This window comes from Phocoena phocoena, chromosome 7, assembly GCF_963924675.1.
Source record: "Phocoena phocoena chromosome 7, mPhoPho1.1, whole genome shotgun sequence".
NCBI classification, from domain to species: domain Eukaryota; kingdom Metazoa; phylum Chordata; class Mammalia; order Artiodactyla; family Phocoenidae; genus Phocoena; species Phocoena phocoena.
Window position 1 is genome coordinate 12,215,874 of NC_089225.1, and position 13,706 is coordinate 12,229,579.

Below are 13,706 nucleotides of genomic sequence, written 5' to 3' on the forward strand. Positions count from 1 at the left end.
CTCCAGATGGGTTTCTTAATCTGCTCATCCATTATTGACTTCTCTTCTAATATTTGGTTTTGCCGCTTTGATCGCCAGAAGATCACAGACTTGACTCCTTTGCATAACAATTTTGGGGCGGGCGTCCTTGGTGCGGGAGGGGAGGGACGTGCCCGGAATGGCTCTGGGGTCCGTATTCCATCCCTCCCCCCGCCCACTGCCCGTGAGGCCAGCCTTCCTCTCACTGACCTCCCACCCCTAACAGCACCATTCACGCCTGGAAAGTTCTGAAGGCGAGGGGGGAGGTTGGAGAGGAAGCAGCTAGACCCCGCCCCGCCTCCCCCCCCCCCCCACCGTGGGAGCAGGAACAGTAACGCCCTCCAGTGGGACCGACGAAGGGAGGGATTGTGTTTCCCCCTCGCCTCCCACTGCATTCCCAGCGCCAAGAAATGCTGCCTCTTCTACCTCACAGACAGATTGGGGAGAGAATACACCTTACTTGGAGGAGAATGGAATGGGGTTGGCAGGCGCGGGAAGGAGACCACGCTCTCATCTGGCACTTAGGCCGCGGGACAAAACTCAGATGTCCAAGGTTCCTGACGGCCTCTGTGGGACCCTGACTTAGTCCCTTTCCCGCTCTGGGCCTCAGTTGCCTCATCTGTGGAGTGGGCTTTGGGGCTGTTATCTCCCCGAGGTCCCTTTGATGTTGACCTTGCCACGTGTTGCCCGCTCTTCCCCCAGTGGGGCCTTAGGGCTTAGGGATTGCACAGGTGGGTTTTGGTGGGGAACAGAAAACTAGTGGCTATTTTAATCAGGATTTAAACAACTACTTCCTTCTGGCTTTGCATAATTCAATGATGGGGGCGGGGGAGTGGTGGTAGGGAAGATTTGGGGTCAGAGCCCTCTGATCGTTGCTCTTTCACACACCTCGCTTGCAGAGCCTCGGTCGGAGGGAGTTGCTCTCAGGTTCCCGGCTGGCACACAAACGCACACACCGAGACTGTACACATGGCCACGCACAAGCACAGCCACCGGCGCAGAGCCTATGCACACACACTTGTACACACGGACACAGCGCAACCACGCAAGGGTTAGAGGAACACGAAAAATGCACACAACCGTTTCGTGCCCACTGGCACACACGTACACACGCACCCACCTGGGGCCTCTCACACACACAGTCACATACAAACACACAGGCGCCCGGGCCGCACGGTCGGCCCCAACTCCGGTTTCTGCAGGAGCCCGGGGACAGAGAAGGTGGCCGGAGAAGGCCTCGACACTGCAGTGACCCCTCCCCCCCACCGCCGACCTCACCCGCACGCGATCCAGTCTGAGCTCGGAGGTGGGGCCGGGGGCTGGGGGGAGGCACGCGGGTGCTCGCCCCTCTTTCCCTCTCCTCTCCCAGGCGCGCCAGACTTCCCTTCCCCACCCGCCCCACTTCCAGACCAAACTTTTCCCTCCCTCACCTCCCCACCAGTTCCCCGCAGCGCCGATCTCGGTGGGAACCCGGAGTCCTCCCCGCACCCTCCCCGGGGAGGGGGTCGGGAGGCTGCACCCCGGAGAACGAAAGGGGGGCGCGGCCTGGCCCGTGCCCCGGGGCCAGCGGGGAGGGCGGCGGGAAGGCGCCGGCCGGGAGCCGGAGCGCCGAGAGCCGGGTGCGCGGACTTCTGCTTCCTCTTCCCGGGTCAGTGGGAGAAGAGCCCTGGGACCAGCTCTCACCCCTATAGGAGTCGAGGGAAGAAGGATGACTGCTAACTCTGGGGTGAGCCAGAGAACACGGTTTTGGAACCACAGGGGCACTTCTATGCGAAGGACTTGGATATCGTGGGTGTTTTCTTCTCTTCTTGAGTTATATTTTTGACCACACCTTTGGAGTTGGGTCTGGACCTCCCGGGGAGCACGGACTCAGCCGAGGGGGGGGCAGCAGAACCCGGAAGCCACGCTGGTGCCTCCTCGCTCCCTCTCACAGCGGTACCCACCGGCGTGCACACTCCCGAGGCCAGGCGGTGTGGACCCTGACCCGCGCCGAGCCGGATCGAGGCAGGAGCCGCCACTCGGACAGGTGGGGACCTGGGTGGGCAGGGGGCCCCCTAGGCCTGGGGATCGCCAGGCTCTGGGAACCTTCTGGGAAGGAGGAGGGAGTGAGAGAAGGCGAAAAGCAAAATAAAGGAGAGAAGAAAATTCGAGCGTAGCAGCTGAATTTACTCCGAGTTTTTCTTTTTTAGGCGGGGCAGGGTGCGAACATTAGGGTTTCGATTCTGGGGTTTGGGTGGAATTCAATGTAAGGAGAAAAGCAGGATGTCTGATTAAAGTGAAAAATATAGAGAGGAGTGTATGTAGTCGCCTTGCTTTCCGGAGCCATGAGCTCTAAAATTCCCGGCTCCGGGGGCCCTGGATGGCTGCGTGGTGCAGCTTTAGGGCGGTTTGGGGATACCGAGGAGAAGGTGAATCCGAGCCCGAGCAGCCCTAAGCCGACGAGGCAACCCGCCGGCAGCGCTGGGTCTGGTGTCTGCGCCCTGGTGTCCGGGATGTCAGGAGCCGACCCCGTGCTCAATTTTCGGGAGTCACTGAGATGTTTCCCCCATTTCCCATAGTCAAGCGGAGAAAGGGCTTAATTTTCTCTGTTGTCCGGCTTTAAAGGGGAAAAAGCACCCCAGAACAAAAACTGATTCTAGAACAAAAAAAATCCGTGTTGTGAACTGCCCGTCCCTCGGATAAAAGGGAGAAAACCCTGAGGGGAGGCAGGATGGTAGGGGCATAAATCCAAATATTGAAATCCCCAAAGGTGACAACCTCCCACAGGAAGCTTTTGGGGGGCTTTCTAGGAACCTGGACATTGATGGCTGTACTTCTTGCACACAGAAAAAAAAAAAGAAATTCTCCCTGCCTCACCCCCAACCCTAATCTTCTAGGTTATCTACAAATAAAGCAGGCGCCCCAATTTCTAGAGTCAACAGAACATTTTATTTCTAGGGTTTGCCTCCCACGCACTGCCCCACCCACCTCAGCTTTATCCCTTCCCCTGCCTCCCCCAGTTCCACTCCAAGCTTCCGGCAGAACCAATACCCAAGGAATCCCCCTGCACCCACCCACCTCCACGTTATTATCGCCTCCAAATGAAGACCAAACCCCCAAGCGCTAATTGAATTAGTCTATTGAAAGGACTGTCAGGTACAATGACGTGGCTCGAGGCCCTACATTTCCCAAGGTCTATAGGCTTTGGGGACCTGCGATGTATAGTCTGACCTTCCGGCTCATAATAATACCGCGGCACTTGTAGCAGAAATCTCCTCGCATTCACTCCCAACAAAACCGCTGGTCACCCAGTCCCCGTAGGAAGGCTGCCCGCTATTGTGTTGCGACAACTCATTCATGTCCCGCGCCACGAGGCCCCACCGCCATCTGATCTACACTCGAAATGCGATTACCACCATGTGCATGCAACACGCTCGCACTCTCAGCCCAACGCACGCACGCCTGGCCAGGCTGCGAGGTTTTCTTTCACAATTCTCCTCACACCCATCCACAGAAGAGAGGTGGAAGCAGGCAGGACCGTGACATTTGTCTCTGCCTAAACGAAATCCAAAGTTCTGTGGAAACGTGAGATGGAGGGAGACTTCTCTTTCCTGAAGAGCATACACCAAAACCCTGAGGAAACACATTTCTCCATGCCCAACTGGTGGCGCAGACTCGGGGGTACACACTGATGTGTACATACACGAGCCTCCAGCCATGCACACAAACACACAGACACACAAACAATGCTTTCATGGACTCATTTCTCTCTCTTTGGTTCTCACATATACAATCAAATAGACACGAATACAGGCTCCTACCCTTCACAGCCAAGGGCCACTCTCCATATCCATAAGTAGTTTTTGCAAGATTGGGAAACAAAGGAACAGTATCTCAGCCTTCACTGTGAGAAGCATTCATCACCACCCCCTCATCATTTTGACCCCCATACTTCTCTAGCATCCCGCAGACACACAAATACTGCCGCCTCGGTTTGGCCAGGTGCCTTTTGCTCAGTGGAAGGCCCTGGTTAGCTGCAATAGAGGAAGTCTGGGAGTGGGAGGGAGGCAGGAATTTTGGGGAGTCCCCCTGTCTTTCTTACCCCACCCTCCGCTATTGAAAGCCTCTTTGGGCTCCCTTCTTCCTTCATTGAAGTAGGGAAAGAAATCCCCCCTTTGGCATTTAAAGTTCTTTTATTTCTCGTCATTCTCCACTTTTATGTGGGCTGGGTATGGAAGTGGAACTTGGGGACAGTCAATTTATTGCAGAGGTATAACTAGGTCAGTGGCCTCCTGTGGGCCATCTTACCCCAGCAGAGCTGCACAGCTCAGAACTTCAGGTAATGGAAATGGGCACCGTGTGTCTCCAGACTTCCATATCTTTGGCCCAGGAGCAGAGGGCGTTTGGAGAAAAGGGCTCCATTCCATTTGCGTAAATTTCCCCAACCTGCTTCCTGCCAGCCCACCTCCCTACCTGGACTCTATCAAGTTGGAAGACATTCCTTAATTCTCAAAGGCACAAACCAGTACCCCAAAAAGGACTGCCACAAAAGTGTACTCACATGCGCACACACATTGCTCCACACACACCTAACCCCTTTACCCACATGCTTGTACACACAACTCACCCTGCCCGTATTTCCTCACCCACAGGCACAGTCCTGGGCTCACTGTGAGTCCTCTGGACCCTCACACACCCACCTGGGTCAACATTTGCTCACTCTGACACCTTACTGTCAGGCTTGCCAGGACACCAAACCGCTAACACCGAGTTCCCAATAATATGTCCATTTTCAGGAGGTAGAGGAAGGCGTGGGCTCGGATAGGGGTCACGGAGAGCAGGCAGCTCTGGGTGCCGAGCATCCGGAGAAGGCCTGGCCTGGGGGAGGACTGGGGTGGGGGGCGAGCCAGCGCGCAGAGCGCCGCCTAATCCAGCCGGAGCTCGCGGGCTGCGGGTGCATTTATCATCCCATTACTGTAACAAATCCGGGCTCCACTACATGAAAGGTAAAATGAATTACCGACGTTAAGCCGTCAATAAAGTCATTTCTGTAAATGGTGTCTCCAAAGGGCCGCCGCATTATTCAGCTGGCTTTATCAGCTGGCTGGAAATTACGTGGAGGAGCCGGGCCGCGCGGCGCGCGGGGCCGCTCACTTTGATTAAGCGTCTTGCCAGCGCGATGTGACAGAGCTTTTGACCAGGGTTTTATTCACAGGCCTGTGATGAACGCCAAGCTGATCAGGCGGAATGAAGAGTAATTAAAACCTATAAATTATCTTCCGCAGCCCTTCTCGAGGCGTCTCCTGCAGGCGAGATAAGGCGTCGAGACCCTATTTACGGCGCTGAAAGGGACCGCAGCGCACAAAAGCTACGCGGCTAAATAGGATATTGATAGTGTCCTAATTAGAATTTAATTAAGTACCCACGCTCGCTTGCGGGATAAAGATTTCAATTTTGCGAACTTAAATATAAATAAAATCCCACCCCTATTTCGGGGAGAAAGGGTGGAGGCACCGGGAGATTTCGGGGCGCCCTTGGGTGTAGAACTGAGGAGGACCCGGGAGGTGCAGTTGGGGGCCGACTTGGGAGGTTTGTGTAGATCACGTCGGGCCTGCTTTAGCGCAGCGTTTCGGAAAGTGGTTCTCGCTGCCCCCGAGCCGCCGAGAAGGTCCAACTGGGAACTCTGAGAGCCCGAGTTTCGGAAGACCCTCGGCTGACCCGAAGATGCAGCCTGCTATACGAACTCCCGCTCTCCACCAGCCCCTTTGAGAAACTTCGGCTAGGGCGGTGGTTCGGCTGATTGTGATTTTTCGTTTTATTTTCTTCCTAACCCTCTGTGACTTTTCTGGGTACAGGGGATTATTTTGCATGTTTCCGCTAGACAACATCCCCAAAGAGATCCTTACTCCGCTGTCCCAGTTAAGGATGGTGGTCAGAGCGAGAGGCTCGCTGGAGCTCCGAGACAACATACCCGCGGAGGCCTCAGTGGCTGGAGTTTTTCCAGCTACTCTCGAACCGAAGGCTTCAGCACACGGTCGGATCCTGGCCCTCCAAAAAGGCTCGTCAGACAAACCCCGCAGATGTCCAATGCCTCACTTTCCCCTACCCTGTCCCTCGCAGTGGGAAAACTTTTGGGGTGCCTCGACCAGGAAACAGCGAAAAAGAGCCCAGCGACTGGAGATGAATAGCTGTGAGCATGGGAGCGGCGGGAGCCCCTGCAGTTCCCCCCAAAGCCTGGGAAGGATATTCTGGGCTAGAACGAGAGGCCTCCACGGAGTCGGGAGCAATCCTAGGAAAATCTGGGCCACCGGGGGAAACTCGCTGTCCAGCAGGCTAGGGCAAATACCTGGGGTGCAGTACTTTTACTTGCTTGATTTCACTTTGCAGGGAAATCTAACACGGAGGTTGCCCTGAGCCAAAAGCCGGGGCCTCGCGGGTATCCGCACCCTGACTTGCTTGGCCTAGGGGCCGATGGGACAGCTTCGACTCCAGCGGCCAGGGAAGGACTGGCGCTCGGGCTCTCTCGCGCCCTCTGGGCCTGGCTTTACGGCGGCAGGACAGCTCTTGGGGGTTGTCGAAGGTCCCGCCAGGGAAAGGCATGGGTACGTATATCCCGGGAAGGACACGCAGTGCAGCCGGCCAGCATACACTACAGACCTTCAAACAGACGGTGCTAGCTAGGCGCAGCTGGCCTCGGGGTTTGCTATTTGTTAAAAATAAACTGCTCCTCTGAAAGTAACCAAATCTAGGTCTGTTTCACATCTCCGACCCTCCTCGTCTCACCCCTCCCCCTCCACTACACACACACACACACACACACACACACACACACACACATACACCATACAGGCACACCCCGACAGAGACAGCAACCTTTCACCCTTAATAACAGCAAGAAAAAGCCAGAGCAATAAAATAAAAGTCTGCTTCTTAGGCAGGGGGGTTGCCAAAAGAGCCGATTCCCCTGTCTCCTGACCCTGCGCCCGGCGCGCACGCACCCGTAATCCTGCATTTCTCCAACAAGTTGTTTATGGAGTTGCTTCCCTATTTGCCTACACCCCGAAATCCAACACTCCTTGGTCTATTTTGCCCGTTCCTCGGTCCTGGCCTGAAAGAGGGGGAGGGGCTCGGGTGCGGGTTGGGGAGGGCGGGCCGGACACGCGGGGCCAGCGCCGCGGCGCCCCCTGTCCACCAGCGGCCGCCGCCCCCGGATTATTTATCCGCAAAGTCCCGCGCGCGCCTATTGGGCCGAGGCCCGGGTGTCAGCGCGAGTCCTGGCTCGCCATTGGCCCCGCACACGTGCGGCCCTGACTCACGTGCTTCCGGTTTGAAGGCAAAAAGTGTGCCTGGGTGATTTTTTTTTAAGCGAGAGAGTTTGAGCAAAGATCCGAGCTGTCAGAGATTTGAAAAAAAAAAAAAAAAAAGAGGCAGCCCCGGCGCTGGCGGAGACGCGCTCTCCCTGCAAAAAAAGCAAAGGCGATTAAAGGCGCTGCCAGCCTCGCGCTCTGGGCACAGCTGAGCGTGACACTCGGGGAAGTCAAACCCCTCAGTACTGCCTAGGAAGATGGCTAGACTTTAAAGACTATTTTTTATCTTTAAGAAAAAAAAATCTTGGAGATTTTTTTCTTTTTTATTGCTTTCTTTTTCCTTTCCTTTTAAAATTTTTTTTCGTCTCTTTTTGGCCGTAGCTTACTCCCCATTTAAAACAAATCATTGAATCTGGTTGCAGAAAGAAAAAAGAAATAGCCAAGTGTCTCCATATCTGGATGTCTACAAATTAGAGGGAGAGACAGCGAGATCTGCTCGATAAGAGCGAGCGATCCAGGCCAGGCGCCTGGGCTTTTCTTTCTGCACCCGCCCCGTGCCTTCGCTGGGGCTTCGCCGGCCTCCTTCCTCCGCGCACCCCCACGGGCCGCTGGCAAAGTGGGGTGGGGAGCGAGGCGGGGGGGGCGGGGGCCGGCGCGGCGGCCGAGGCGGCGGGGCGGCCGAGCATGGAAGAACAGCAGCCGGAACCTAAAAGTCAGCGCGACTCGGGCCTCGGCGCGGCGGCGGCAGTGGCGGCGGCGGCGGCCCCCGGCAGCCTCAGCCTGAGCCTCAGCCCCGGCGCCAGCGGCAGCAGCGGCAGCGATGGAGACAGCGTGCCGGTGTCTCCGCAGCCCGCGCCCCCCTCGCCGCCCGCGGCGCCCTGCCTGCCGCCCCTGGCCCACCACCCGCATCTCCCCCCGCACCCCCCGCCCCCGCCGCCGCCGCCGCCGCCGCCGCAGCAGCAGCAGCATCTCGCGGCGCCTGCTCACCAGCCGCAGCCCGCGGCCCAGCTGCACCGCACCACCAACTTTTTCATCGACAACATCCTGAGGCCGGACTTCGGCTGCAAAAAGGAGCAGCCGCCACCGCAGCTCCTGGTGGCGGCGGCGGCGGCGGCCGGAGGAGGCGCAGGAGGAGGTCGGGTCGAGCGTGACAGAGGCCAGACCGGCGCAGGTAGAGACCCTGTCCACCCGCTGGGCACGAGGGCGCCAGGCGCCGCCTCACTCCTGTGCGCCCCGGACGCGAACTGTGGCCCACCCGACGGTTCCCCGCCAGCCACCGCCGGCGGAGCGGGTGCGTCCAAAGCTGGGAACCCGGCGGCGGCGGCGGCGGCGGCGGCGGCGGCGGCTGCGGCGGCCGTGGCAGCGGCAGCAGCAGCAGCAGCGGCCAAACCTTCGGACAGCGGCGGTGGCAGTGGAGGCGGCGTGGGGAGCCCGGGAGCGCAGGGTGCTAAGTACCCGGAGCACAGCAACCCGGCCATCCTGCTAATGGGCTCAGCCAACGGCGGGCCCGTAGTCAAAACTGACTCGCAGCAGCCCCTCGTGTGGCCCGCCTGGGTCTACTGCACGCGCTACTCGGATCGTCCGTCCTCCGGTGAGTACCCAGCCCCAGGCTGCGCCGTGCCTTTCGGCTCCGCGGACGCCACCCCTAGAACTCTTAGCCTCCGGGTTGGGGAGAGCATGCCGGATCTCGGGCGTTCTCTTCTCTCACGCCTGCTTCCTCCTCCTTGACCTCGGTCCCAGTCACAGTCGAGCATTGCACCCAGTTTTGCGCTCCTGGATTCTGCGGCCACCTCCCGGGAGGCTACAGCTCAGGGCACGGGAAGCTCGATCCTTCGGTGTTGAACTCCGAGCCCTTCCGGCCTTATTTGTGTTTTACCTTTATTATTCTTAGGAAAGACACAAGCAATCATTGCTTTTCCGTCCAGGGAAAGGGGTTTTTAGAATCAGCGAGAAGGTGGGCCTAGAAATCTGGGTCTGAAATCCCGCCAGCCTCGTCCTGCGGAGGCCAAAATCTAACAAAGCTGTCATTAGAGTAATAATCTTCACTTCGTGTTCTTACAGACACAAACACCATATCGATATTTTCTGCGGAGAGCTCACTTGCATAGAGATAGATTTAAGGAGACACAGGAAGAGAGAGAAACGCGTCAGATCGCTGTCCCTCTTCCCCAGGCCGGGTAGCCAAGAGAGTCTGACCCGGGTGGGTGGAATTCAGGGAAGGGCAGTTGCTGAAACGGTGGGTGCCGAGAGCCCCTGGCCCCTGGTTTTCTAGAGCTGACAGACAGACAGTGGGAGAGAAGACAGGTCAGGCTCAGGTCAGAAAGCTGGGCCGAGGGCATGAGAGACCCCTCCGCCCCAGATTCTCCGAAGCACGCCTCGCACATCCTCCCGGCCCTGCCCCTTCCTTCTTTCACTCCTTCCTTTCGCACGTCTGCCAGATAGCAGATTTCTGTCAGCCATAGGCCCGTTTTTCTCGATTTTCCTTCGGCCCTTTACCCACATACTCCTTGCGCTTCGAGAACCCCAATCTGAGACCTACTGTGGGACAGCCGCTAGGCCCCGGGAGAGGAGGCTGCGGCCTGCCCGCCTCCCCGGACTGCAGCTCCCGGGAGACCGGTGGGAGCCACGAGGAGAGCGGCAGGGGTTCTTGGCCTCCGATTGGGGTTCCGGCCACCTGGGTCTGGCAGGAGGCAGGGTACGGCGTAGCGGTGCGCCGCTCTACTCTGGCTGGTCTCCGCCTCCGCACCGCTGCCGGCTGGGCGCGGATCGATGCGCGCTATCAGCCCCCGCCATCTCGAGCCCCGTTATTGACACGGGCTCCCTGAACCTCCGAAAAGCTGCTTTGATTGACTCGCCTGATGGATAGAGTGATTGAGCTGTCAGGCCGTGAGGCTCGGGCTGGCCAGGAGGCTACGATTTTATTACAAGTGTTCCTCCCTCTGCGCGCGCGCGCGCGCGCACACACACACACACACACACACACACACACACACACCCCACCAACAACAACACTCTAACCACGTCCGGGACGCACAACGCGTAAGCAGGGTCTTTCTGAGGATGTACACATTTCCTGGGCCATCTCTGCTCGCTAGGCTAATGACTACGCTAAACCAAGGCCTTCCTCCCGTCCCACCCCGCCTCCCAGTGCTTTCTGCACCGGGCTCAGGAGTGGGCCTTGTCTTTGTTCTTGGCTGCTTTCTTCTTACGAGCCTGGGGAGGCCGGGTGCTGGCTCCTTCTCCTGCATGAGCAGTTCAGGGAGACGAACCCCAGCCCGGACTTGCGGGGCGGCCAGGCCTGGACTCTTTAGTCACAGGACAGCTGGTGACCCCAGCGCTGGTCTGCCCCAGAAGCCTACTGCCTAGTTTGCCCCTGTGTTGCTAGGTTTGGAGATGCTGGGGAAGATGCTTCTCCCAGACAGTTTTATAGGTTAACAGCCCTGACTCAGGAAGCTCCCATAACCATGACAGGGCCCGGCAAGGAAACTCCAGGAGACTTGGGTGTGCAGGCTGATGGGCAGAGGTGCAGGCTTTAGAGTCAGCCTCCTGTCTTTTCCCTTTTCTCTTCAGGGCTGGGCTCCATAGCAGCCCTCTTCGCAGACTAGGTTCTGAGGGACACTTCACTTTCCTAGGAAGGTTTCCTGTGGCCTCTTCCTATACCCATCTTAGAGGCAAAGCACAGATTTTTGTCGGGATTGCCCCACTCTCTGTGTCCCTCTGCCCCTGTTTTGCTCGTGGATAAATAACCTTGCAAATAGGTGGGCAGGGAAAGCAGCTCTGGCTTGCAATTGCAGCTTCTGTGTCCAAAAGAGAGGTGAGGGAGCCGTGCCTGTGCTGCTGGGTGCAGGAATGGGGAGGGCCCTCTCTTTCTTACTGGCACCATCCAAGGGACAAAACAGAGAACTCAGGGGCCAGGGCACGTGGGTAAGGCATACAACCGGGTGAAGGCCTTTTCTCCCTTTTCAGGGAAACGGGTGGTCAGCGTCTTCCTGGGACCCTATAAAAGGGCTTCGTTTTAGGCCACAGGGACAGAAGAACAGGTCGAGAGAGCAGATGCTGAATACTTAGGAGCTAGACAGGTCTCTCACAGCGCCCTCCTTATCCCCTTGTTTTCTGGAGTCAATAGCTACAAGCAGATGGGGTCTTGTTGTAGGTGTGTGGGTGTAGGTGCGCTTCTTGAGGAGGGGGAGACGATTGGCTTTCAGGTTGGCGATTTCCCCAGGGCAATCCCGTCCTAGTGTCTTTACTACTACAGTGTTGAGCCTCTTTTTATTCCGGGACTGTGAAGACAGCAGGCCCCCGATCTCCAGCTCTGGGTTGGGCCGGATGGAGCTCCAAATATCTCTCCATCTTGGACTCTGTGATTTAAGCCTATCACACGACTCTCCTGTGCTGAACTGGGGTGTGGGTGCACACACAACTTCGGCCAATTTGCCTCCGTGACCCTCGGGCATCCCAGCGGGGAACCCAGCGACCCCAGTAGCCAGCCGATTGACCTAGGGGCTAGCGGGCGAGGGTGATAGGTGGGGGGCGGCGGCAGCGGGGCCTCGGCTAGCGCCCAGGAAGCGCGGGGCGCGATCCCCGCTCGGCTCCGCAATTCTCACGGCTTCCTCTGCCCTCTTCCCCCTCCCCTCTGCCCTCCGTCCCCACCTACCACCCGTCCCTCTCTGCCGCTGCAGGTCCGCGCACCAGAAAGCTAAAGAAGAAGAAGAACGAGAAGGAGGACAAGCGACCGCGGACGGCGTTCACGGCCGAGCAGCTGCAGAGACTCAAGGCGGAGTTCCAGGCGAACCGCTACATCACCGAGCAGCGGCGGCAGACCCTGGCCCAGGAGCTCAGCCTCAACGAGTCCCAGATCAAGATCTGGTTCCAGAACAAGCGCGCCAAGATCAAGAAAGCCACGGGCATCAAGAACGGCCTGGCGCTGCACCTCATGGCGCAGGGACTATACAACCACTCAACCACTACGGTCCAGGACAAAGACGAGAGCGAGTAGCCGCCGCCGGCAGGGGCCGCGCGGTCCGGCCGCCGCGCCCGCGCCCCCTCCTGGTACCGCCACCGCCGCCTTGCCGACCCCACGCCCGGGGAGAAATAATCAGCGCAAAGGAGGAGGAAGGGAACAACAGGGAAAAGAGAGAGAAAGGGGTCCCCAGAACGGAGAGTCGCCTTGGAACGAGACATTTTTTCAAAGGGAGAAAGACTCGGACAGGTGCTATCGAAAAATCAGATCAGTTCTCTCTTCACAGTATAAGGGACGAAACTGCGAACTCCTTAAAGCTCTATCTAGCCAAACCGCTTACGACCTTGTATATATTTAATTTCAGGTAAGGAAAAGAATTATGTGTAGCGATCTCTATTTGCTGGACTTTTTATTAATCTCCTTTATTATTATTGTTATAATTATTATAATTATTATAATTATTTTATCCCCCGCCTCCGCCTCGCTGCCCCCGGCCCAGTTTCGTTTTCTTTTGAATGTTACTGCTTCTCCGGTGCCTCCCGCCCCGCATCGCTGGCCCTCGTTTCTCTGGGACTTTTCTTTGTGTGCGTGAGAGTGTGCTTCCTCGCGTGTCTGCCCTTCTCCCGGCCCCCTCTGTCGGTCTGTCTGTCCTGCCCCCCACCCCTTTCGTTTTCCGGAGACTTGTTGAGAAATACGACCCCACAGACTGCGAGACTGAACCGCCGCTACAAGCCAAAGATTTTATTATGTTCAGAAACCTGTAGTCTGAAATAAAGTGTACACTGTGCTCACGAGCGGCTGGCGGCCCTCCTCTTTGCGGGCTGGGGAAGGGCGAGGGCGCAGGCACACGGCGGCCCGGCGCACAGCGCGCGCTCACCGGGCTGGGAGCCGCGGCGGCTCGGCCGAGCCTTAAGATCCATCACCACACAATGAATACGGGGTGCCAGGGGGGCGCGGTGATTGGGGCGGCCCAGACCCGGGGATGGTCCGGGTTTGGAGGGTCTGGAGGGACACTCTTGGTCTCCGATTGCCTTGAAAGGAGCCCAAAGGCCGGAACCCCCCAGTCCTGACTTCGGACACACTGCCGGGCTCTTGGGGCTGCCTCCCGCGCAGAGCCAGGACCAGCCCGGCTGCAGCCTGCTCTGGTTCAACCTGCTCCTCGCTCCAGCTTACTTCTTTCCTTTCTCTGTCTCTTTTTTTCTGATGCGAGTTTTGCTGGAGGTTTTCTCCTCTAGAAGCAGAAGGCCTTCCCAGGGCGGGGCAGCGGTGAGGGGCTGCCTCCCCTCCTGAGCGAGGGGCGCCTCGGGGCTGCCTGGACTTCCCGCTCTTCGTTTGGAGAAGTGATTTCGTTGACGAAACGGCTGGTCGAGGGCGGCACATGAGCCTCGCGGGGTTCGGAGCTCCTGGCTCCGTAAAACCGGGAGAGGAGGCCCGGATGCTGG

General features: G+C 58.0%; 1 protein-coding gene across 1 annotated transcript; it reads left to right on the plus strand.

The window, feature by feature from the left end:
* Positions 1 to 7,988: 7,988 nt before the first annotated feature.
* EN1 (engrailed homeobox 1) lies at positions 7,989 to 12,300 on the plus strand. The gene is made up of 2 exons (XM_065881139.1): positions 7,989 to 8,895; positions 11,984 to 12,300. Exons 1-2 carry the CDS (start codon positions 7,989 to 7,991, stop codon positions 12,298 to 12,300), a joined length of 1,224 nt encoding a protein of 407 aa, XP_065737211.1.
* Positions 12,301 to 13,706: the final 1,406 nt, after the last annotated feature.

Coding starts and splice junctions, on each gene's coding strand:
- EN1 (XM_065881139.1), top strand. CDS start 7,989: ATGGAAGAACAGCAGCCGGAACCTAAAAGTCAGCGCGACTCGGGCCTC. Junction 8,896..11,983: donor CTCGGATCGTCCGTCCTCCG/GTGAGTACCCAG, acceptor CTGCCGCTGCAG/GTCCGCGCACCAGAAAGCTA.